Genomic DNA, 26,605 nt, shown 5'->3' with positions numbered 1-26,605 from the left:
AGAGAGAAGAGAGACCAGGAGGGGGAGAGAGAAGAGAGACCAGGAGGGGGAGAGAGAAGAGAGACCAGGAGGGGGAGAAAAAAAAGAGACCAGGAGGGGGAGAAAGAAGAGAGACCAGGAGGGGGAGAGAGAAGAGAGACCAGGAGGGGGAGAGAGAAGAGAGACCAGGAGGGGGAGAGAGAAGAGAGACGAGGAGGGGGAGAGAGAAGAGAGACCAGGAGGGGGAGAGAGAAGAGAGACCAGGAGGGGGAGAGAGAAGAGAGACGAGGAGGGGGAGAGAGAAGAGAGACGTGGAGGGGGAGAGAGAAGAGAGACCAGGAGGAGGAGAGAGAAGAGAGACCAGGAGGGGGAGAGAGAAGAGAGACCAGGAGGGGGAGAGAGAAGAGAGACCAGGAGGGGGAGAGCGAGAAGAGAGACCAGGAGGGGGAGAGAGAGAAGAGAGACCAGGACGGGGAGAGAGAAGAGAGACCAGGAGGGGGGAGAGAGAAGAGAGACAGGGGGGGGAGAGAGAAGAGAGACCAGGGGGGGGGGAGAGAAGAGAGACCAGGGGGGGGGGAGAAGGGAGACCAGGAGGGGGAGAGAGAAGAGAGACCAGGGCGGGAGAGAGAAGAGAGACCAGGAGGGGGAGAGAGAAGAGAGACCAGGAGGGGGAGAGCGAGAAGAGAGACCAGGAGGGGGAGAGAGAGAAGAGAGACCAGGACGGGGAGAGAGAAGAGAGACCAGGAGGGGGGAGAGAGAAGAGAGACAGGGGGGGGAGAGAGAAGAGAGACCAGGGGGGGGGGAGAGAAGAGAGACCAGGGGGGGGGGAGAAGGGAGACCAGGAGGGGGAGAGAGAAGAGAGACCAGGGCGGGAGAGAGAAGAGAGACCAGGAGGGGGAGAGCGTGAGAGGTGGAAAACAATAAATCAAGAGGGGAGGAAAAGATAGAGGGGACATAGCAATGATAGGACAGTCACGTTCTTCCCCCTCTCAAAACCTTTCTTGCATGCCCAGATTCCGAACACAAGTATAGCCCCCCCCAGAACATTTGGGGGGTGTCACACACAGGAAGTCCCACAGGCAGGAGTGTTCCTCCTGCTGAGCACTGTCACAAAGTATCCCAGTGCCACTCAGTAAGTTTGTCCGCTGTGCAGAAAGCTCTGTGAATCCGGTGGGGGAAGGCTTGAAACTCCTCTTGCGGCTCCTCTTCATAGAGGGCGTTCAAAATCCCTCACCAACATGTTCTCCAAACAGAGCAAGAAGAGAAGGCAGACAGAGCGCACCAATGCCAGTACTCAATCATTTTATAAACAATAAAAAAACGCAACCAAAAACGCCGAGCACTACTTCCATTTAAGTGAAAAAGGATGAGACGGAGAGCGTTCCCACGATAAAAAATGATCTAATTTATTGGATCATTAAAAATGACAAACACAGGCAGAGAGCCCACACCTACGCGTTTCACGCTGTAGCGTTTTGTCAAATATATATATATATATATAATCGAAAATGAGTAGACTATACCGTTCTGTGGCTAACGAAATGCTTTTATTTGTGCGAGCTTTCGAGATACACTGATCTCTTCTTCTGGCGGTGTTACTATGGATAAAGTAAGTGAGTGTTTTACTTTAAAACAGTGCATCTTGGAATGTATCTCACTGAAGCCTATCCCTCCCCCCTGTGCTGTATGCGATTTATAACTTAAGGTGTTAAATGGTCCCTGAATGTTAGTGATGTGTGTGTGTATGTATGTATGTATGTATGTATGTGTGTGTGTGTGTGTGTGTGTGTGTATGTGTATGTGTCTGCTCGCCGAACAAAAAATCTACTCGCCACCTAGTACCACACGTGTGCTGCTTGGGCCAATAGGAGCTCGCCACGATGTTAAATCCACTCGCCCGGGGTGTGCAAATGTATAGGTTTGTCGAACACTGGATATATATATCTATATATCATTCATGGCATTTCTCTTATAAATTGCATTTTTGTATTGGATAAGGAATGATTAGGGGTTTTAGATATTCTGCTATACATCTCTGTAACTACCTCTTGATGTAGCACGTAAAGTGTGAAACGCGTAGGAGGTTGGTCCTATTTCGCCAGACTCCAGTTCAAGCATCCGGCAGCTGAGACCTTGGTGGTGATGCAGACCACGCAGGAACGCCAATGCACATGCACGGCTCCCGGCATTTGCTTTGATCATGTTCAAATATTAACACTTTTTGTAAGTTGGGATATTGTTTTTATTGATAATAAAGTGATTGAATGCAGACGTCGGTGCGCTCTGTCTTCCTTTTCTTCTTGCTCTGCTCAGTAAGTATGTGCATCATGGTATTCCTGCCTAGGGCTATGAGCTGTGATTGGCTGTTAGCCTCCGATGTCACTGCAGGGACATGTGCTCTGCCAGTCAAAGTGTCACCACCAGCATACTGTCCACATGTGGTCTGGCAGTCACCTTGTCACCATGGGGCCATTGCAGTCTCACCAGGGTCTGGCATATGCTGTGACGGTCACTATGACCTCTGCTGTCACCGTGTCACTGCGAGCACTGGGCACTGCAACGACAGTTGTTCCCCCCCTGGGACGGGCAGCCGGTGCTGTATATAATGCTGGACCAGCTCGAGGACACTGAGGAAGGACGGGCAGCTTTCACCCATCGTGAAATGGCAGTCGTGTGTGCGTGTCACCTTCACGTGCAGAACGCTGTGACACCCCCTGACACAGGCAAAGAGACACGTCACTGTACATAATACTGACACACACATTCATATACAGCTGTGTACTCCGTGCAGTGACAAGTAATATTCAATGCTGTGCTACATTGTGATGTGAGCTACTCACAATGACAGGCAGTACACAATATTGTGGTATGCTATGTTATTGCGTACTAACTGCAGTGACAGGCAGTACTCTGTCGCTGTGTTGTGTCGTTGTGATGTGGTGCATTGCTTTAGATTGTGTTGTGTTACATTGTGTTACATTGCCTCTGTGCACTCACCGCAGTGATAGGTAATACTCGCTCTCGCTCTCTCTGCGCAGTAGGAAGCCTCCCAGTGCACACTCGTACAGACGGTTCTCAGCATCCGAGCGGCTTAGAGCTCCGTGATACCAACTGGGCAGGGAGGGAAGTGGGTGCAGTGAGTCACACAAAGCCCCCCACTGCCCCACATGTCCCCCCACTCTCTGCAGAGTTACTCACTCTTGTCTGTGCAGGGGCAGGCTCAGGGTTCCGCGATCTCCTGGTGGGACGCGCTCAGGGCTGGGGGAGGGGCTGTGTGGTCGGATTCCTCCTGGGCTCCTGGGTTTGGGCTGCAGGAGCCGCTCTCTGCCAGGTGAGGAGCTGCGCCCCCAATCTGACCCTTCAAACTGCACTGTGAGGGGGGCAACACAATGTCACAAAAAGATACGCATCGCTTGCACCATCGCACGTGTTCCTGTCACAGCATCACTCTGTCTGGGTCCTCTGTCTTACTGCCAATCTTTGACTGTCACCCCTGTGTCTCCCTTTCAGTGTCAGTGTCCTTGTCATTCTAATGTCTCCCTAAAATCCTGTCCTCTCTGTACCTGCAAACGCTCGGTTGATGTCATCTTTTTTCCACTCCCAGGGCTGGTCATACTCGTCTGCCGGTCTCTCATCTTCAGGGGGCTGTCGGCTGTCTCGAGGAGTCCTCCTACAGCGCTCCTCATACGGGGAGTCATAGAGCTGCACCCCTCTCTCTGTTGCCCTCTCCCCTATCCAGTGCAGACCTGCATGAGGGACAGAGAGAGAGAGAAACATGGGGGAGAGAGCGAGAGATACCCTTCATTAGATCTAAACCCCGGACTGTCTGAGCCTGTCCTTCATAATCTGAAAAGAAGAAAGTCATTTTTCTGTAGGCACTTTTTTTGGAAAATGTTCTGAAAATATAATGGTCGGTGCCGACTGCTCTAAACGGCCATCTTGTCAAGGTCCTTATTAAACACATGCAAAAGTAGGGTACAGAAGAGTAGTCCACTACAGACTTCCTTAAAGCAGATATATAAAGCCATGAAGAACCAACGTGTTGGCTCTTCCAAACTCTTTCCTGATACCCTGCAGTCAGGAGGTCACCCTTGCAGAGAGAGGCTGTGTCTGTTTGAGCTCCCACTAGGGGCTCAGCATGGCCTCAGACCCAGGAGGGGGTGGTGGTGCTGGGGCAGGTGAACCTGGGAATCCCAGGGGCTGTGGCCTGGATGTTACTGACACTGAGGATCTTTTGCAAACGGAAAGAGAATTGAGGAGAATTCAGAGAGAGAAGACAAGAGAGAAAGAGATTGCTGAGCAGGAAGGAATAGAGGAAGAGACACAGGGAACAGGTGATGTGCTGGTTCTGTCCGGGGAAAGTAACATACAAACCCAGAGCAGTAAATCCCAGCAGCAAAGTAATGTTATAACAGAGAACAAAAAGAAAAGAGAGGCTGAGCTGGAAAAGGGGAGGCGCGCGGCAAGAGAGAGCAGGCAGACAAACAAGCCTTATAGCAAAGTGCCCAAACCCAATGCAGAGGCTGAATGTGACAAGGGAAGAGAGGCTGAGAGTCCTCAGCTCATGGAAACTGAGGCTGATAGCCTCCTACATGAGGTGATTGCAGCAGGAGTCAGTCAGGAGGCAAACACAGGTACATTGCAGACAGCAGTGGAGGCAGAAACAATGGAAAGAGACCCTGAGAAACTTCCTTCTCACTCAGAGCCCATTGCAATAAACTCTGAAGAGGCAATGGAGCTAAACTGTGAGCCAGAAAGGGTTAACGCCCTGACAGATACACAGAGCACACAGGTACCTGAAACCAGCACTGCTAACCTGGAACAGCTCTCAGCTGCTGGGAGACACACACAGAAGCTGCAGGGGAGTCAGATTGCCAGAGAGGGGAAACCTCACTGAGAGAGGAAAATCAGCTGTACCTGGTGCCTGCAATCAGCACTGATAGTCTGGATCAGGTTTCAGCTGCTGGGGGCTCAGACTGCCAGGAAAATACAGAACCAGCAAAACCCAGTGATTCACAGCAAAACGCATGGAAATCACTGAAAGGTTTGAGATTATTTCCCACTATTCCCATAAGAAACCCTTTAAGAAGAAGGAATGTGGTGAGACTGACATTTCTGGGACCAAGAGAGAAAGATCCAGGTTTTGATTATGTGGGGAATACACTAATAAAGAAATCTTTGCGTTTTGCCCCAGAGGATATTTACGCCCTCCTGCATGGCCCTTATTCGCCATACTACGATATCAGTTTTAAGACCTCCACCCACCTTGAGAAATTCTGGGAGAGATACAAAGCAGTGAGTAGCAGCCCTGAGTGGAAGTCTTTTGAGGCCACAGCGATATCTAAGCCTGAGACTGTGATAGTGAATATTATCTTTGACCACGAATCTATCCCAGTGGCTGACATTGAGTTCTGGCTGAAGCGCCAGTGTGACATACTCAAAGGACCAAGGAAACTATACAATGGTGAATACTGGAATGGAGGATATCAGTTTGAGGTGAAACTAGTGTGTGCAGACAACAGTGTGACACACTTACCAAACTTCATATACATTGGAAATGAAAGAGGAAGGTGTTTCTACCGTGGGCAGCCCAAATGTTGCTTTAAGTGTGGATCCAGATCACACTTTTCATCAGGGTGTAACAAGATCAGATGCAGCCTATGCAAAGATTTTGGGCACCACCGAAATGAATGTAAGAACAACATTTTGTGCAACTTATGCTCAAGAAGTGGGCATTCATACAATGTGTGTCCCCATGCCCAACACAATCAAGCACAAGAGTATGTTCTGCAGCACCCTACAACAGAGGTGGACAAAGACCTGCACTCCGAGGCACAGTGGCCAGCTGCAGAGAGGAGGGACTCCATGGGTTTGCGTCCGATTGAGGAGGTTTTAAAGGAAATCCGCAGTCAAATCACAGTAGAAAGATAGGACACCAGAAGTAATCCCCTCTCTTCTCAGACCACACAGAACAAAGACTCCCAAGAGGGACCAGTGCACCAGGAGAGGTGTGAGATGGAGATGCCCCTTGAAAGCACAAAAGAACAAAGCCAGAAGGCACTCCCTGCTCCAGAACATCTAGAAGCAGTGGCTGATGATGAGGAAGCAGGAGGATCCACATGGGAGGTTCATATGTCACGGAAGAAAACTCCCATAGCTGCAAAGCCAGCAAGTAAGGACAACCCTCGTGCAGTTGAGCTTGTCCTAGAATTAAAAAAAAATTACCTTACTGAGGTGATTGACCGCCTAAAGATACGGAACATGTTTCAGCCACTGCAAAAGTCCTGGGCTGATAGGGTGGAAGATCAGGAAGAAGAGGAACAGCAGGAAAAAGAGAAAATGAGTATCCACGAAGCCCCAGATGCAGAAGCAATGAGGAATTCCCAGGAGGAACCATCTCCTCAAAACATCAACAGGATGGAGGTGGAACAACCCGCAGGATCCACTGTCATAGGTACAACCATTACCCCAAAGACGGACAGTAAAAGTGATAAAACTATAGCTTCACAGGACGTGGAGATGAGGCCGCCTTCCAACAAAAGAGGGTCATCGCCTGGCAAAGAGAGAACGAAAGAGAAAAAAAAGCACAAATAGAAGACATGTGGAGTGTAACAACATCAACTCAGAATAGCGCATCCCTCCCTCACCCCTCTAAAAGTAGGGTCTTTAAATGTTAACTCCATAAAAACCAGGAAGAGACGATCGCTGGCATATAACGCTTTCAAGGACCTAGACTTTGACATTTTATTCGTGCAGGAAACCAGACTCTCTTCCCTTAGGGAAATTTCGGCAGTTTCTGCGGAATGGACAAGCGGTGCATCTTTTTGGACCTACGGCCCTGACCTGTGTGATGGGGTGGGGTTTCTATTCAAGGGATATGACTTCCAGTGTGAAAAAGTGATTGACTTGAGCCCAGGCCGATGTCTTATCCTAGATGTGTCATTCCAGAATGTCAAGCACAGATTAATTAATGTGTATGGCTACCAAACAAAAAAACAAAGAAAGGATTTGTTTGGTTTGGTTAAACCTTTTTTATTTACATCCAAATGTCTCGTTCTAGGGGGTGATTTTAATTGTGTGACCTCGAATCTAGACCGTGGCAGCGGTAGAGAAGTATTGGAATATGATATAGTGTTCCTAAATGATATGTGTAAACAGGCTAATTTAAGTGATGTTTATAGATTTCACAACCCAAATACTCCAGGATACACATATGTATGTGGGGAGAGAAAAAACAGAATAGACAGGTTATATGTTAGGAGAAATGTAAATACTGCCAGCTGCAGATTATCACCTGTAGAATATTCTGACCATGCTATTCTACAGATAACCCTACACTTAGATTCCTCTGTGATTCTAGGTCGCAGTGTTTGGAAGCTGAACTCCTCCATGTTACAGGATGAGACTGTAAGAGAAAGTTTCCTACAGTTCTTCAAGGACTGTGTATCCACACAAGTTCTGTATCCCAATATAGTGCATTGGTGGGAGGTCACTAAAAAAGACATTAAAAGATTTTTTAATAAACCACAGGTCTAACAAACCAGGCGAGGTACAAGAAATATTTGGCCCTCCGTTCTAAATTGCTGCAATTATATACGAGAATGCAGAATGGTCAAGAAGTGAATTCTGAGCAGTATAGGTTTGTTAAGGAAAGTATGAGGTTATTACAATATGAACGGTTATCCTCTTTAACAAATGAGAAGGATTTTGGTGGCTGTGGGATTTATTCTCCAGATCCCTTTGAAAATTGTAAAACCAGAACTAAAAAGAAGGTTATATGTGGCCTAAAAGATGTACAGGGTGTGTGTGTAACTAGTAAAGATGAGATGCTTAACGTTGTCTCTGAATACTATGCAGAGTTTTTTAGCAAAAAACCTATTGATCCTGTAGAAATGGGCAATTATCTGGGATCTATTAACGTCCCATCAGTTTCTGAGGATGACCTGATAGACTTAGACTCCCCAATCACAGCAAGGGACGTGTCTAATGCAATTAAGACCCTCTCAGGTAACAAAACCCCCGGGGCAGATGGAATCACTGCTGAATTTTATAAAGTTTTTCGTGAGGTTTTAGCTGAAATATTGGCAAACGTTTATAATGCTTCTCTGGGAGGGATAGGTCTCTCTCACTCTCAGCGTGAATCCCTGTTAACCTTATTATATAAGAAAGGGGATCCGAAAGAATTAAAAAGTTGGCGACCATTAGCCTTACTAAACAATGATTATAAAATCTTAGCGAAGAGCCTTATAAATCGGATGAGTAACATCGCTGAGAAGGTGATAACGAGTTCCCAATCCTGTGCCATTAAGTGAAGGAACATCGCTAATAATTTAATTAACATCAGGGAGATGTTTGAGATGGGCAGGAATGGAGGTCTGTCGGGGTACCTGTTAAATCTTGATCAGGCCAAAGCCTTCGATAGGGTGGATCATGACTATCTTTTTAAAACTCTGGAAAGATATGGTTTCCCAGATACTTTTGTGGAGAAACTGGCTCTGCTGTATGAAGGAGCTTATGGAAGACCGGTCATTAATGGCTGGGTAAGGGAATCCTTTCCCATAAAGTCGGGTGTTAGACAGGGCTGCCCGCTGAACCCCCTATTATACATTTTCTCCATAAACCCCTTTTTAAGACACCTGGAGCAGAACAGTCACATTCAAGCCGTACCCTGTGAGGGTTCTCAACACGAGGGGCGAGTTAAGTGCCAGGCGTATGCAGACGACGTTTGTATTTATGTTGCCTCAAAAAGTTCATTTGAAGGTATTAACCAGGAAATAAATAAATACTCAAATGTTTCCAACTCCCTGGTGAATCAGGATAAGTCTGTGGCCTGCTGGTTAGGAAAAGAGGAAACCCCCTTTAGTCTACCTGAGGATATTCAGATAGACAATGCCTCTTAGGGATTTATTTTGGAAAAGAGAATTCTGGTGTTCACAACTGGAAGGAGAAACTGAACATCTGTAAGGTAAAGGTAGAACGGTGGAAGAAGTGGAAATTCTCTTTTAGAGAAAAAGTTAAAACGATTAAGATCTTTTTGATACCTATTTTTGTGTATTTAAGTTTTGTATTTCCTCCCCCTTGAAGAAATTACTGTTACTTTAAATAGTCTTTTTTTTCAATTGCTCTGGGGAAATCGTTTGAATGTGTTAAAGCGAGACATTATTTATTTGCCGAGAGAGAAAGGCGGTTTGGGAATGGTGAACCCTGTATTATTTTTTTCTCTCATTTTTGTATGTTTTAATTTGCAGAATTTTCTCAACAGAGATGACCAGTTTTGGCATATATATTTTAGGAAGTGGGTGTCCCCTCTTAAAAACTGGCTAGATGGCAAACCTGTTAAAAGAATTATTGTAAAAGATCTACAGGCATACCCCACATTAGCGTACGCAATGGGACCGGAGCATGTATGTAAAGCGAAAATGTACTTAAAGTGAAGCACTACCTTTTTCCCACTTATCAATGCATGTACTGTACTGCAAACGTCATATACGTGCATAACTGATGGAAATAAGGCATTTGTAACAGGCTCTATAGTCTCCCCGCTTGCGCACAGCTTCGGTACAGGTAGGGAGCCGGTATTGCTGTTCAGGACATGCTGACTGGCGCATGCGTGAGCTGCAGTTTGCCTATTGAGCGAGATGTACTTACTCGTGAGTGTACTTAAAGTGAGTGTACTTAAACCGGGGTATGCCTGTATATATGCCAGAATATATGAGGATTATGTACAAATTCTTAAATATATGTAAAATAACTGCTCTGGAAATTAATTCTGTTCCCAGGAAAAAATTGTACTGGGTAGTATTGAGCAGAATATGTGTCTCACAATTAGATCTGAAACACTGTGATATAGAGGACCAGAAAGAGGCCTTACAGAATCTATTAGACCCAGGAATCCCTCTCTGGGTGCAGGATACCGTCTGGTTGACTTTCCATGGGCGTCTTTATGTAAGAGCAAATTTAAAATTTTAAAACATAGCGGACAGGAACTGCCCCCGAGGTTCCTGTGCCGGGATCCTGGAGACGATGGAGCACCTCCTCCTGGAGTGCCCCTACGCAGTGGAGATGTGGGAAGGCATGGCCGCCTCATTACGAATGCCAGATTTAAAGGGTCAAAGCTATTGTGATATAGTATATGGTGTGTTTAGGGATCACTTGCAGGGTTACAGCTGTAGCACAGTGGTGTTAATCAATGCACTTGTGAAATATAGGTTGTGGATCACCCGCAGTCTTCTCTCCACAGAAAAGGTTCTTGTGCCTGTTACCTGTGCAGTTGAACAGGTTATAGAGCAAATAAAGAAAATAAAGCTGGGAGAGAGAGTCAGATGGGATATGAAGTCCTGGGAGAGAAGATGGGCGGGCGTTCATATATAAGTGTGGAAATACTTTCTGTATACAGTGTAAATATTCTGGAAAAATTGCATATTTTAATTTAAGTTTGTTGCTTTTGTATTGATATGTTTGTAAATATGTTTTGTTTTTTATAAATAAAAAATACCCTACATTACATATAAACCCAGGACTGGCTGAGCCTGTCCCAGATAATCTGTAGTAATGGAGGTCACCCTCACAGATAAAAGACGTGCTATGTTGAGCTCCCACTAGGGTCTTAGCATGGCCTCTAATGCAGGAGCAAGTTGAAGGAGCTGGGCAGAAATCTCTAGGAAAGTGCATAGATTTGGCCTAGCAATAAAACAAACAAATGCAAATGGAGAACGTGTGGATCTGATGCTGGTGGAAAGAGAACAGAGGAGGGTTCAGATGGAAAAAGAAAGAGGAAGGGAAAACAGAAAAAGAGAAATGGATGAAGGAAAAGAAAAAGGCAACGTCAAAATCGTGTTTTATCTAGAGACCTAGGATTAAAAAAAGCACCAAAAAACTATTAAAAACATGTTGCAAAAGAAAGAACTTTACTCACAGGGTGAAAGCAAAAAGGAAGGGAGTGTAGTACTGGGAAACAGGAGGAAGGCAGCAGTGGAAGCCAGCAAACCTCCCAGCCGCGCTTCCAGGCAGAACTTTCAGCAGAGCTTCCAGGCAGAGCTTTCAGCAGAGCTTCCAGGCAGAGCATACAGCCTGCAAACACTGAGGCACAAGAGACAGGCAGCATGGAAATCAATGCACACTGAGCTGGATCATGCCCTGAGGCTGCAGGAACTTACCACAGAGAGTCAGTGTACTGACATGCAGATCAGAGAAACGCCTGGTGAGGACACTTTGAAACAGGGAACTGGGGCTGATGATTCTGAAAAACAATCCTCAGCTCACCTTGAACCCGCTGCTAAATTATCAGAAGAGGAGAAGGTGCAAATCAGCAAGGAAGACCTCTCCACAAGCAGATCTGACCCGTGTATGTTAACAGTGCTGCCTCATCAAAGCAGCATCCTGGTGCTGAGTCTGCAGAGAACGGATCCGTAAATACAAACAGAATCAGAAAGATTACCCACTTCCAAACAAAATGCCTGCGAACCTAGAGAAAGATTTAACTCAAGTGATCAACTCAACATCCTCTTAAAAGGAGGGATGGTGTGAGGCCGACCTTCTGTGGTCCAATGGCAGGAGACCCGAAATAGAATATGTTGGACAAATGCTGAATCAAAAAATAACTGTTTCAAGTCAGAAGATGATTCCAATTCCGCTTTCCTTACTCCTTTCACATGAAAATCTTTTAGAGAATGTGTAATAAACTCATGAGAATTGGTAAACGGGATGTTTCTTCTACCGCAGCTGAAGTCTGCAACACAAACCCGGGGGTGCCGTGCACACAGGCGGAAACAGGACACTCCAAGTAAAAGAAACAAGTGACCAGGAGATGCAAACTAACCAGCGCACAGGAGATACCATACACACACCGCCTGCTGCCAGCGCACAGGAGATACCATACACACACCGCCTTCTGCCAGCGCACAGGAGATACCATACACACACTGCCTTCTGCCAGCGCACAGGAGATACCATACACACACCGCCTGCTGCTAGCGCACAGGAGATACCATACACACACCGCCTGCTGCCAGCGCACAGGAGATACCATACACACACCGCCTGCTGCCAGCGCACAGGAGATACCATACACACACCGTCTGCTGCCAGCGCACAGGAGATACCATACACACACTGCCTTCTGCCAGCGCACAGGAGATACCATACACACACTGCCTTCTGCCAGCGCACAGGAGATTCCATACACACACCGCCTGCTGCCAGCGTTCAGAGATACCATACACACAACGCCTGCTGCCAGCGCACATTAGATACCATAAACACACCGCCTGCTGCCAGCGCACAGGAAATACCATACACACACCACCTGCTGCCAGCGCACAGGAGATACCATACACACACCGCCTGCTGCCTGTGCATAGGAGATATTATACACACACCGCCTGCTGCCTGTGCACAGGAGATACCATACACACACCGCGTGCTGCCAGCGCACAGGAGATACCATACACACCGCCTGCTGCCTGTGCATAGGATATACCATACACACACCGCCTGCTGGCAGCGCACAGGAAATATCATACACACACTGCCTGCTGCCTGTGTACAGGAGATACCATACACACACCGCCTGCTGCCTGTGTACAGGAGATACCATACACACACCTCCTGCTGCCTGTGCATAGGAGAAACTATACACACACCGCCTGCTGCCAGCGCACAGGAGATACCATACACACACCGCCTGCTGCCAGTGCACAGGAGATACTATACACACACTGCCTGCTGCCTGTGCATAGGAGATACCATACACACACCGCCTGCTGCCAGCGCACAGGAGATACCATACACACACCGCCTGCTGCCTGTGCATAGGAGAAACTATACACACACCGCCTGCTGCCAGCGCACAGGAGATACCATACACACACCGCCTGCTGCCAGCGCACAGGAGATACCATACATACACCGCCTGCTGCCAGTGTACAGAAGATACCATACACACACCGCCTGCTGCCTGTACACAGGAGATACTATACACACACCGCCTGTTGCCAGCGCACAAGAGATACCATACACACACCGCCTGCTGCCAGTGTACAGGAGATACCATACACACACCGCCTGCTGCCAGTGTACAGGAGATACCATACACACACCGCCTGCTGCCAGTGTACAGGAGATACTATACACACACCGCCTGTTGCCAGCGCACAAGAGATACCATACACACACCCCCTGCTGCCAGTGTACAGGAGATACCATACACACACCGTCTGCTGCCAGTGTACAGGAGATACCATACACACACCGCCTGCTGCCAGTGTACAGGAGATACTATACACACACTGCCTGCTGCCAGCGCACAAGAGATACCATACACACACCGCCTGTTGCCAGCGCACAAGAGATACCATACACACACCCCCTGCTGCCAGTGTACAGGAGATACCATACACACACCGTCTGCTGCCAGTGTACAGGAGATACCATACACACACCGCCTGCTGCCAGCGCACAGGAGATACCATACACACACCGCCTGCTGCCAGCGCACAGGAAATATTATACACACACCGCCTGCTGCCTGTGCATACGAGATTCTATACACACACCACCTGCTGCCTGTGCATAAGAGATACCATACACACACCGCCTGCTGCCTGTGCACAGGAGATACCATACACACACCGCCTGCTGCCTGTGCATAGGAGATACCATACACACACCGCCTGCTGCCTGTGCACAGGAGATACCATACACACACCGTCTGCTGCCAGCGCACAGGAGATACCATACACACACCGTCTGCTGCCAGCGCACAGGAGATACCATACACACACCGCCTGCTGCCTGTGCACAGGAGATACCATACACACACCGCCTGCTGCCAGCGCACAGGAGATACTATACACACACCGCCTGCTGCCTGTGCACAGGAGATACCATACACACACCGCCTGCTGCCAGCGCACAGGAGATACTATACACACACCGCCTGCTGCCTGTGCACAGGAGATACCATACACACACCGCCTGCTGCCAGCGCACAGGAGATACCATACACACACCGTCTGCTGCCAGCGCACAGGAGATACCATACACACACCGCCTGCTGCCTGTGCATAGGAGATACCATACACACACCGCCTGCTGCCTGTGCATAGGAAATACCATACACACACCGCCTGCTGCCAGCGCACAGGAGATACCATACACACACCGCCTGCTGCCAGCGCACAGGAGATACCATACACACACCGCCTGCTGCCTGTGCATAGGAGATACCATACACACACCGCCTGCTGCCAGCGCACAGGAGATACTATACACACACCGCCTGCTGCCTGTGCACAGGAGATACCATACACACACCGCCTGCTGCCAGCGCACAGGAGATACCATACACACACCGCCTGCTGCCAGCGCACAGGAGATACCATACACACACCGTCTGCTGCCAGCGCACAGGAGATACCATACACACACCGTCTGCTGCCAGCGCACAGGAGATACCATACACACACCGCCTGCTGCCTGTGCATAGGAGATACCATACACACACCGCCTGCTGCCTGTGCATAGGAGATACCATACACACACCGCCTGCTGCCTGTGCATAGGAGATACCATACACACACCGCCTGCTGCCAGTGTACAGAAGATACCATACACACACCGCCTGCTGCCAGTGTACAGAAGATACCATACACACACCGCCTGCTGCCAGCGCACAGGAGATACCATACACACACCGCCTGCTGCCAGCGCACAGGAGATACCATACACACACTGCCTGCTGCCAGCGCACAGGAGATACCATACACACACTGCCTGCTGCCAGCGCACAGGAGATACCATACACACACTGCCTGCTGCCAGCGCACAGGAGATACCATACACACACCGCCTGCTGCCAGCGCACAGGAGATACCATACACACACCGCCTGCTGCCTGTGCATAGGAGATACCATACACACACCGCCTGCTGCCTGTGCATAGGAGATACTATACACACACCGCCTGCTGCCTGTGCATAGGAGATACCATACACACACCGCCTGCTGCCTGTGCATAGGAGATACCATACACACACCGCCTGCTGCCTGTGCATAGGAGATACTATACACACACCGCCTGCTGCCAGAGCACAGGAGATACCATACACACACCGCCTGCTGCCAGCGCACAGGAGATACCATACACACACCGCCTGCTGCCAGCGCACAGGAGATACCATACACACACCGCCTGCTGCCAGCGCACAGGAGATACCATACACACACCGCCTGCTGCCAGCGCACAGGAAATATTATACACACACCGCCTGCTGCCTGTGCATACGAGATTCTATACACACACCACCTGCTGCCTGTGCATAAGAGATACCATACACACACCGCCTGCTGCCTGTGCATAGGAGATACCATACACACACCGCCTGCTGCCTGTGCATAGGAGATACCATACACACACCGCCTGCTGCCTGTGCACAGGAGATACCATACACACACCGCCTGCTGCCTGTGCATAGGAGATACCATACACACACCGCCTGCTGCCTGTGCACAGGAGATACCATACACACACCGCCTGCTGCCAGCGCACAGGAGATACTATACACACACCGCCTGCTGCCTGTGCACAGGAGATACCATACACACACCGTCTGCTGCCAGCGCACAGGAAATATCATACACACACCGCCTGCTGCCAGCGCACAGGAGATACCATACACACACTGCCTGCTGCCAGCGCACAGGAGATACCATACACACACCGCCTGCTGCCAGCGCACAGGAGATACCATACACACACCGCCTGCTGCCAGCGCACAGGAAATATCATACACACACCGCCTGCTGCCAGTGTACAGGAGATACCATACACACACCGCCTGCTGCCTGTGCATAGGAGATACCATACACACACCGCCTGCTGCCAGAGCATAGGAGATACTATACACACACCGCCTGCTGCCAGCGCACAGGAGACACCATACACACACCGCCTGCTGCCTGTGCATAGGAGATACCATACACACACCGCCTGCTGCCAACGCACAGGAGATACCATACACACACCGCCTGCTGCCAGCGCACAGGAAATATCATACACACACCGCCTGCTGCCAGTGCACAGGAGATACCATACACACACTGCCTGCTGCCAGCGCACAGGAGATACTATACACACACCGCCTGCTGCCAGAGCACAGGAGATACCATACACACACCGCCTGCTGCCAGCGCACAGGAGATACCATACACACACCGTCTGCTGCCTGTGCATAGGAGATACCATACACACACCGCCTGCTGCCAGCGCACAGGAGATACCATACACACACCGTCTGCTGCCTGTGCATAGGAGATACCATACACACACCGCCTGCTGCCTGTGCATAGGAGATACCATACACACACCGCCTGCTGCCTGTACACAGGAGATACCATACACACACCGCCTGCTGCCTGTGCATAGGAGATATTATACACACACTGCCTGCTGCCAGCGCACAGGAGATATCATACACACACCGCCTGCTGCCAGTGTACAGGAGATACCATACACACACCGCCTGCTGCCTGTACACAGGAGATACCATACACACACCGCCTGCTGCCTGTGCATAGGAGATATTATACACACACCGCCTGCTGCCAGCGCACAGGAAATATCATACACACACCGCCTGCTGCCAGTGTACAGGAGATACCATACACACACCGCCTGCTGCCAGCGCACAGGAAATATCATACACACACCGCCTGCTGCCTGTGCACAGGAGATACCATACACACACCGCCTGCTGCCAGCGCACAGGAGATACCATACACACACCGCCTGCTGCCAGCGCACAGGAGATACCATACACACACCGTCTGCTGCCTGTGCACAGGAGATACCATACACACACCGCCTGCTGCCAGCGCACAGGAGATACTATACACACACCGCCTGCTGCCTGTGCACAGGAGATACCATACACACACCGTCTGCTGCCTGTGCATAGGAGATACCATACACACACCGCCTGCTGCCAGCGCACAGGAGATACCATACACACACCGTCTGCTGCCTGTGCATAGGAGATACCATACACACACCGCCTGCTGCCAGCACACAGGAGATACCATACACACACCGTCTGCTGCCAGTGTACAGAAGATACCATACACACACAGTCTGCTGCCAGTGTACAGGAGATACCATACACACACCGCCTGCTGCCAGCGCACAGGAGATACCATACACACACCGCCTGCTGCCAGCGCACAGGAGATACCATACACACACCGCCTGCTGCCAGCGCACAGGAAATATCATACACACACCGCCTGCTGCCAGTGTACAGGAGATACCATACACACACCGCCTGCTGCCAGCGCACAGGAAATATCATACACACACCGCCTGCTGCCAGCGCACAGGAAATATCATACACACACCGCCTGCTGCCTGTGCACAGGAGATACCATACACACACCGCCTGCTGCCTGTGCATACGAGATACTATACACACACCGCCTGCTGCCAGCGCACAGGAGATACCATACACACACCGTCTGCTGCCTGTGCACAGGAGATACCATACACACACCGCCTTCTGCCAGCGCACAGGAGATACCATACACACACCGCCTGCTTCCTGTGCACAGGAGATACCATACACACACCGCCTGCTGCTTGTCCATAGGAGATACCATAGACACACCGCCTGCTGCCTATGCATAGGAGATACCATACACACACCGCCTGCTGCCTATGCATAGGAGATACCATACACACACCGCCTGCTGCCAGTGTACAAGAGATACCATACACACACCGCCTGCTGCCAGTGTACAAGAGATACCATACACACACCGCCTGCTGCCAGAGCACAGGAGATACCATACACACACCGCCTGCTGCCAGTGTACAAGAGATACCATACACACCGCCTGCTGCCAGCGCACAGGAGATACCATACACACACCGCCTGCTGCCTGTGCATAGGAGATATCATACACACACCGCCTGCTGCCTGTGCATAGGAGATACCATACACACACCGCCTGCTGCCAGTGTACAAGAGGTACCATACATACACAGTATCTCCTGCCAGTGTACAAGAAGACGTAACAGGCACTGAAATAAGTACCCAGCAAGTAGGAATCGCCAACCAGTGGCAAGAAAAAGAACACACATTGAATGAAAAACTTGCAAATTAACAACTATCCTTCTCACCTCGATTGGGAGTGTCAACAATAAACGTAAACAGTATCAAAGTTGAACTGACCAGACGGGACGCTTTATTCCGTGTGAAAGATGTACCAAAATAAGTCATCTTTCTGCAAGAGACCAGACTGAGTTGCAAAAGAGACATTTTGAGCCGCAGTAAAGAATGGATCTGGGGTCCTTCTTTCCGGTCTTTTGGCCCAGAAAGGTACAGAGGGTTGGCTGTCCTCTTCAAGAGATGCAACACACTGCACCAAAAATACTAGACATAAAACTAGGGAGATGCTTGCTTCTCGATGCTCAATATTTTCAATAATAACATGGAATGATAACTGTTTATGCACCTTACATAAGGGCAGAGAGAAGAGAACTGTTCTCTGCAATCCCGCAGTGTTTACATGTAGCAAAAGTGATCGTTTGGGGGTGATTTTAATTGCACATCCTTTAACCAATATAGGGCAGTACAATTTGACAAATCTCATCATAACGCCACTTTTCTAAGCTGTGTGTGTGTTTAAGCAGGCTGGCAAGATGTGCATACAAGATTGATTCCCCCAGCAGTACGGGCTATGCACACATCAGGGGGAAAGGTTGGAGTCGACCTTGATAAAATGTATACGTTCCACCTCACTGGTATTAATATTAGTTTACAAGCTGATCATGCAATGGTGGCGGTTACACGAAATACTGAGGAGTGGAGTTGAGTACCCCTGCACTAGCAGCCCGGGAGAAGCCCCCGTCTTGTCTATGGGGAGCAAAAAGCACATCAGCATTTAGTCCAGCAGTACCCTAAGCGAGCTGTTGAGAGATAGCCCAGTAACACATCTTACTGCCGATACACAGAATACCATCCTAGAGTCGAGATGTGCGGTGAAAATGACTGCAAGCAACGGTGTTCAATGCTACGAGAATTTGGAGTTGCAAACCTGCAAGATTGCACTATAACATACTACTTCTGTGAAGAATGTTGCACCGAATGCCGGATGATCAATAGGAATCGGGGGCTGAGAGACATGGACCTGGCTATCTACATATAGCCTGGGTCCCCCCTGGTCCCCTGTCTGCCTCCTACCTCTGGGTGCAACTGCGTCTGGCAGCGGAGGCTGGGGGAGAGCGTGGGGAGAGTAGCGGTAGCATGCGGGGAGTGCCGGCGGAAGCAAGGAGCTTGTGGCAGGCGACCCGATCGCCTGTCCTGTAGCACTAGCGTGAGGAAAACCCAGGACGCAGCTGTGACCTGTGCCCATGGTGATCTGGGACTGGATCATCATAACCATACGTACAGAGACATTCTTCATGGTGGAACCGTCCAAGCGGGACACCACCCAACATAGAGGCGGAGGCTTTGCGGATGACACCACTGGATACCACCTTACCGTATCAGCGCTACCGGGTGTTGGAGCACCCGGCAGGTACCTCACCAAGTGCACCAACTGTACACCTTCAGTCCTAGTGGGCAGCGCTGTCTCACACATTTGGGTGGGTTAGCTCTTATGGACAACGGGGAGGTTAGGTGCCCAGCAGCACCTCGGTACTTTGTGGGGACATTCCATCGGGGTGTGGGAGTTTGTTGGGTTGACGGGTCCTGTGGGGAAATGGCTGTGCGTGGCCCACATTTGTGTGGTACTGTTATTCTGTTCGCTTGCCTATAGTAAAACTGTTGTCTATCATTACGTGTATATTCTTATTTGGGTCCTGTAACGGGGCCATCCCACATAGTAGGATCCCGCTACAGGTGGAGGCATTTGCACCTGACGGATCAGGCACACCCCAGGCTCCGCCCAAATGTGAGCCACAGGTAACACAACACACACACGGTAGCCGCCATATCTCCCATGGGGTGGGGGAACATGCGCTACATACACACCACAGAACAGGGCAAGATTAAGGCTTTGGGTTACCTGGGACACTTAAAACAGGGGGGCCCCAAATAAAAACTACTAAATAAATCTGGTTTCCACCGGAGCCTCCCCTTCTCTTTCTCTCCCCCCCACTCTCTCACCCGTCCATTTCTATTGCTGTCTCTGATCATCTGCAGTCAAGAGGTCCCTGTACATGTTATATAAACCCAGGACTGTCTGAGCCTGTCCCTGATAACCTGCACTCAGGAGGTTACCCTGCTTTAGTTATAAATCAGGACTGTGAGCCTGTCCCTGATAACTGTAGGGGTCCGATGCCCCCTCACCTGCAGTCTGTCTCTGGATCTCATACGGCTCCATGTAGCTGGTGTTTTCCAGCTCTTCATTATCGAAAATCTCTTCGTTCTTCGAATCAAATGGGTCGGAATATTCACTGCCGGCGGTGACCTGAGAGCAGACATGAGGGGTACCAACGTGAGACATGGAGAGGAACATAGATCTCACAGCTCAGCACTATGGATTTTATGCACTCACATACAGTGTGTGTGTGTGTGTGTGTGTGTGTGTGTGTGTGTGTGTGTGTGTGTGTGTGTGTGTGTGTGTGTGTGTGTGTGTGTGTGTGTGTGTGTGTGTTATATATACAGGCATACCCCGCATTAACGTACGCAATGGGACCGGAGCATGTATGTAAAGCGAAAATGTACTTAAAGTGAAGCAGTCCCTTTTCCCCACTTATCGATGCATGTACTGTACTGCAATCGTTATATACGTGCATAACTGATGTAAATAACGCATGTGTAACAGGCTCTATAGTCTCCCCGCTTGCGCACAGCTTCGGTACAGGTAGGGAGCCGGTATTGCTGTTCAGGGCGTGCTGACAGGCGCATGCACGAGCTGCCGTTTGCCTATTGGGCGATATGTCCTTACTTACTAGTGTACTTAAAGTGAGTGTCCTTAAAGCGGGGTATGACTGTATATGAGTATATATATATGAGACACAGTTGCGAGAAAATTTTTGTGAACCGCAATGATAATTATGGAAATTCCATAGTTTTTCCATGATAACTTTCTTGAATCAAAACAAGTCTTTTCTTAAATATCCAATAGGGTTTATATTAACTAATTCCATGTCTTTTGAAACAAAATGATGTATGAATTAGACCAGCGTTGCGCAAACCTTTATTGGGGGGGGGGGGCGTGGGCCGCGCGGTGGTTACAGAGGCCCCCCGCTAAGAGCGCAAGTCCTCTGTAAATTTACTTACCGGCTTTTTGTCCACGCGTCTACATGGCAACGCGGCATCAAATGACCCCGCAGCATCATTAGAGGCGAGGGGGGGCACGACTGAGGAGGCAGCAGGTAAGGGGGGTGCAAGCGCAGGGAGTTTGCGCACCGCTGAATTAGACAAACAATTAGTAATTAAGAGTCAGGGTATGTGCAAAAGTACGTGAAACCCTGGTTTTATCATCTAAATTAAATCAGGTGTTTAAATAATTAGGTAATTAGGTAATGGCGGCGGATGCAGCGGCGTGGTGCAGAGTTCTTCCGGCAATCTTCTGCACCTCCTGTATCTCCCCCTCCAACTCCCGTCAAAATGGCGGCGTGGCATCAAATGATGCAGCGTTGTCATGACAACGGGACGCTACGTGACGGCATGCAGCGGACCGTTGCCATGGCAACTTGACGCCACGCAGCCACTTTGACGGAGTTGGAGTTGGAGACACAGGACGTGCAGAAGAATGCCGGAAGAACGCTGCACCACGCCGCTGGTAAAAGGGAGGGGGGGAGGGGTTAAACAGAAAATCTGAGGGGGGGCGAGTGCATTTTATTTTCGGCCGAGCGACATTGTTTACAATTTGTCGAGCCATATATATATATATATATATATATATATATATATATATATATATATATATATATATATCCTCTTGGTATTAGTGTTTTTTTATACACATTTGGGTACACAGGTGCAAGTATTTTGTAATCAGTACTTATTAGTGAGGTATTTACCTCCGGTATGATTTGTGCTGCTCTTACTTTTTTGTTTGTTTGTAATATATGTAACCCCCCCTCACCCCCTCATTGGGGTTACCAGTTTGCTGCAAGGGGTTAATAGTAGAGCAGTATATGTTAGGCCCCACCCTATTTTGCCACAGGAGTACGGACGTCACAGGGACGTATATAGGAGAGAAGGAAGGTTCTGGAAGCAAGGTTCTGTGAGGACAGTAGGAGAGGAGCCGCCACGCTACCAAGAAATGTTGCTTGCGTTAAGAGGGAACGAGTTTCCCCCCAAGGATGCAGAGTGGCGCAAAATGTACGGCCAGGCCCTTCTCAGACTCTCCAGCGACAGCATGGGCTATGCCCTACTCCTGCAGTTTTGTTAGGGGAGGGACTGAGTGTTGCCAAGAGCAGGAATGATGTGAAGAATGGAGTGACCATATCACTCACTGTATTGAGTGTGTGTGCTGTACTGTATTGCCTTTGCGCTTCTAAGATGACCTCTGCTACCAGTATCCCGCAGCTTCGGCATTTTGACATATATAGGAGAGGACGGTTCTGGAAAGGAGGTTCCTGGAGGACAAGAGGAGAGGAGCCTCGGGGAGGAGAGATCAGGCCCCCCTGTTTTTATTATGTTACAGATAGGGAGTGCGCTCTTATAGCAAGAATCCAATAAGATGCCCAATAGAAACATGCAGGTCCCAGAGAGGAGAGACAGACACGCCACAGAGGGCCACATGCAGAGGGCTCACGGGTGTCAGCGGATCAGCTCTACAACCTGTAAGGAAGTGGCAGTTCCCAATCAGGAATGGGGTATAGTCTTTACCTGCATAGAAGCGGCCAGGATACCAGTAAGGGCGCTAAGTAGACGGGGTATAACGGACGTTACTCCGAAGAGGGAGGCTGGGTCAATTACAGGTAACACAGCCAAATATATGCACCTCCCTCTGAGTGTTAAGAGTGGGCACCTGGGGAAGGACCGCTTCATGAATAGCAAAGAATGATGTAAAGCAACGTACAACTATATCATGTATATGTGTGTGTGGTGTCCCCGTGCACATGAAAAAGAGTGGAGTTGTAATACAAAAGTTCCTGGCACCCATCATTTTAACCTTTGCTATGTCATCGCACAGACACCTGAATCCAGCACCCTGAAGTGAGGCAAACTTTGCCGAGTTGTCAAAAACTGCACACCGTTGTCATCTACCTAGGAGCCGGGCAGGGAGGGTTATATATATATATATATATATATAGTTATATATATATATATATATATATATATATATATATATATATATACATATACATACACACACACACACACACACACACACACACACACACACACACACACACACACACACTCTGTCCTTGTGAATCCACTGGTGGATGAAGCCTCCCCAGTGATCTTCCAGGCACTGCGATATAAAGCCTCTCTTCTTCACGTTGCTCCAACAAATGTTCTGGATTCATCCTAACATCTTACTTTTGGTCAGTGTCTTGGTCTTTTAATCTCCCTTGGAATCCAGTTGAGTACCATCTTTGTCCAACAATGGTAATTTGTTCTTGCGATTATGTTTGGCTCACTGCCATTTACATTTTTTCACCCGTGTGATGAGGTCACAGACTTTTGTTTGCTTTCTAACCCATTCATTATTTTTTGTGTCTTTGCGGATAATACCCATCATACATCTCTCCATACTTCTTTGAGTTGTCTGAAGCTGCTGAGTTAGATTCACATTTATGATATATATATAGATATATATATATATATATATATATATATATATACACACATACATATATATATATACACATACATATATATATACATACACATACATATATATATATATATACATACACATACATACACACACACTTCTCTCCTCCCTCATACACTCAGCCGCTCTCCTCCCTAGATTACCTGACCTTGTTTCTCACCTCTATTACTTTCTATATTTAGCCAGAGTCGGGAGTCTGCGTGAGATATCAGCAGCTCAGACCTCTCTCATCAAACACCCACAGCGTGACAGACCTGCACAGGGCCCGCGCCTCTCAAACTCACATCCCAACACCCTGCTCACAGCTCAGGATAATCACACCAATCATGTTACCTCTGTGTGGCACAGAGATTAACGCCACCTTGGAGTGCCGGAAAGCGCATTGCTTAGGCACTCAGGGAGTTACCCCGCAAATATACCCAGTTCATCCCCACCACCCTGAAATGTTCTCATCTTCGGAGATTGAAGTGCCTTATTGCCCTTGCTGGTGGGAATAGGACTCCTGGAGTGGCACTATGTTATAGGCTCCTGTTTCAGTTATGTGTTGGATTAATTAACTCCTCCAGCTCCGAGGGTGTTATAGCCCTGGGCGGGTGGGGATCCTGTGCTCTGGGTGGGGATCCTGTGCTCGGGGTACTCTCCTGGGATCCTGTGCTCGGATTAGAAAGATAATATTTTATGGAGTGAAGGTGGTATAATTTTGGGAATGGATGGCTGTCTGTCCCTGGCCCCATGCAAGCGCCAAGTACAGATATACAGTGGGGCATTGGACAGGAGCTACAGTCATCCTATAATAACCTATTGACTTAGGCTGGGGCCATGATGCCGCAGACCGTGCGGACGCTGAGCGATCAGACTGCCTTAAGGCAGTGTCAATCAGTTCAAACTGATTTCTTGGCGAGACAGGCCGGTCATGTGAGCACCCGCTTTCCCACAGCCTCCGCGCGCCTCCACGCGAGCAAAAGCACCATGGCCCCAGCCTTAGGCTGCGTCCCCGTTGGCAATAACCGCGCTCATGCTTGAGAGCGGTGATGTCACCAACTCTGCAAGCATGAGCGCTGGGTGTCCGGTCTATTTTGCAAGTGCGCGCAGGGGGGGGCGTTGGGGGCATGTTGAGCGTGCTTCAAAGTCACGCGCTTTTTTTGTCTCCGCAAGCGCCACGCTTGGGACAGCGTGCGTGCCCATGCGCGCCACGTGAGCGGGGATGTGAGTATTAAGATTCCAATAAGTAAAAGCGGCAAGCGCCGAGCGCACAGCGAGCTCAGCGGCAGCGGGGACGCAGCCTTTTACAGTGGGATGGACAAAGGGAAAGAGAGAGAGAGAGAGAGAGACAAGATAAGTAGAAAGAGAGGACGAGAAAGAGGGTATGTCAATGAGGAAGAGTAGAAAGACAGACAGAAGGAGAGAAAGGGGGAAATAGAACAAGGGAGAGGAGGATAATAAGGAGAAAGGGGAGGGTGACAAATTAGAGAATGAGAGGGATAAACAAAAGAGGGTGAAGGGGAATGAGAAGAGAGAATAAAAGAGAAATCAAGTGAATGAAAGAGAGAGGAGAAGAGGAGGGATGGGTAGAAGAAGGGCAGGGAGGAGAAGAGGGGCAGGGAGGAGAAGAGGAGTTTTGGGGTCACCACGATTTACTCTCCCTTGTAAAACACTCGCTGCCCCGCTCAGCTCCATGCTTATGATTTATCTGAGGTCAGCGAGTCATTCAAATACCTGCCCCATCTCTGTATCTCTATTGCTCCGCAGGCAGGGACACTGATGTGGACACACACACACACACACACACACACACACACACACACACACACACACACACACACACACACACACACACACACACACACACACACACACACACCTTCAGAGGTCAGTGCCCAAACACCTTTAGAGCAGATATTCCCAAATATGTCCTGCATGGGGACAAGCATTTATATTAATGATGCTGAGGACAACTACAGAGGAAAAGCTTTGTAGTATCATCCATCAATGTCAGCATTTAAGTCTAAACACACACACACACACACACACACACACAAAGAGGCACAACTATCACACGCACACCCCACCCCCAGTTGGTTACTTACCTTGTCCGACACTTCCTCCTCAGCTGCTGCCAGTCGGGCTCTGCCACTCCGGCCGGGCTGTGCTGGTTCCACCTTGATGAGCCGGTGTCTGGGGGACATGAAAGTCACCTCCAGCCCCCCCAGTCTGGCCGGGGACCCCGGACCCCCAGTGTCAGCGTCCCGCTCCTCATAGGGGTCCTCAAAATCCAAGCTCTTCTGTGCCCTGTAGGCGCGCAGGATCTCACTCTCCGTGTAGTCGGGTTTGGGGGGCTCCGGGGGGGACCTCCTGCTCCCAAAACTCAGGTAATCCCTCAACCACCTCGCCATGAGACCACCCTGCTGAGGCCTTGGAAGTGGGACCCCGGGGTCACCCCTAACGGCGGGATAATAAAGCCCCTTTATCCTCAGCCACGAAGAGTGCAAGCTCTGTGGGGCAGAGTCTGTCTTACTGTGCCACAGTCCGCATACACCGCCCAGCGCTTATACAAGAGTGAATTATTCACGGGTAGCCTTAAAAGACACCCGAGGTCTTAGGGGGCAGGGAGAAAGGTAGGAGATGGGAAAGAAATGGAGGGGGAGGGAAGATGAAAGGGAGGGGGGCAGAAAGGGAGGGGGGGGCAGAAAGGGAGGGGGGGAGAGAAAGGGAGGAGGGGGAAAGAAAGGGAGGAGGGGGAGAGAAAGGGGGGGGAGAGAAAGGGGGGGGGAGAGAAAGGGGGGGGAGGGGAGAGAAAGGGAGGGGGAGAGAAAGGGGGGGGAGGGGA

General features: G+C 49.4%; 1 protein-coding gene across 1 annotated transcript; it reads right to left on the bottom strand.

The window, feature by feature from the left end:
- Nucleotides 1-553: 553 nt before the first annotated feature.
- On the bottom strand, nt 554-26,429 carry SHD (Src homology 2 domain containing transforming protein D). Its single transcript, XM_075611351.1, has 6 exons — nt 25,866-26,429; nt 20,325-20,445; nt 3,543-3,725; nt 3,178-3,349; nt 2,977-3,090; nt 554-2,693 (listed from the first exon to the last, which is right to left on the bottom strand). Exons 1-6 carry the CDS (start codon nt 26,169-26,171, stop codon nt 2,507-2,509), a joined length of 1,083 nt encoding a protein of 360 aa, XP_075467466.1. The 5' UTR covers nt 26,172-26,429; the 3' UTR covers nt 554-2,506.
- Nucleotides 26,430-26,605: the final 176 nt, after the last annotated feature.

Source organism: Ascaphus truei, chromosome 8 (genome assembly GCF_040206685.1).
Source record: "Ascaphus truei isolate aAscTru1 chromosome 8, aAscTru1.hap1, whole genome shotgun sequence".
Lineage (NCBI taxonomy): Eukaryota > Metazoa > Chordata > Amphibia > Anura > Ascaphidae > Ascaphus > Ascaphus truei.
This window is presented reverse-complemented; position numbering and strand designations above follow the sequence as displayed.

Bases quoted from the DNA above. Each gene is read 5' to 3' on its own strand.
- SHD (XM_075611351.1), bottom strand. From the start codon at position 26,171: ATGGCGAGGTGGTTGAGGGATTACCTGAGTTTTGGGAGCAGGAGGTCC. The intron at 20,446-25,865 runs GTAAGTAACCAA...GTCTGCTCTCAG, and splicing joins AGGAGGAAGTGTCGGACAAG to GTCACCGCCGGCAGTGAATA. The intron at 3,350-3,542 runs GTACAGAGAGGA...CCCCCCTCACAG, and splicing joins CATCAACCGAGCGTTTGCAG to TGCAGTTTGAAGGGTCAGAT.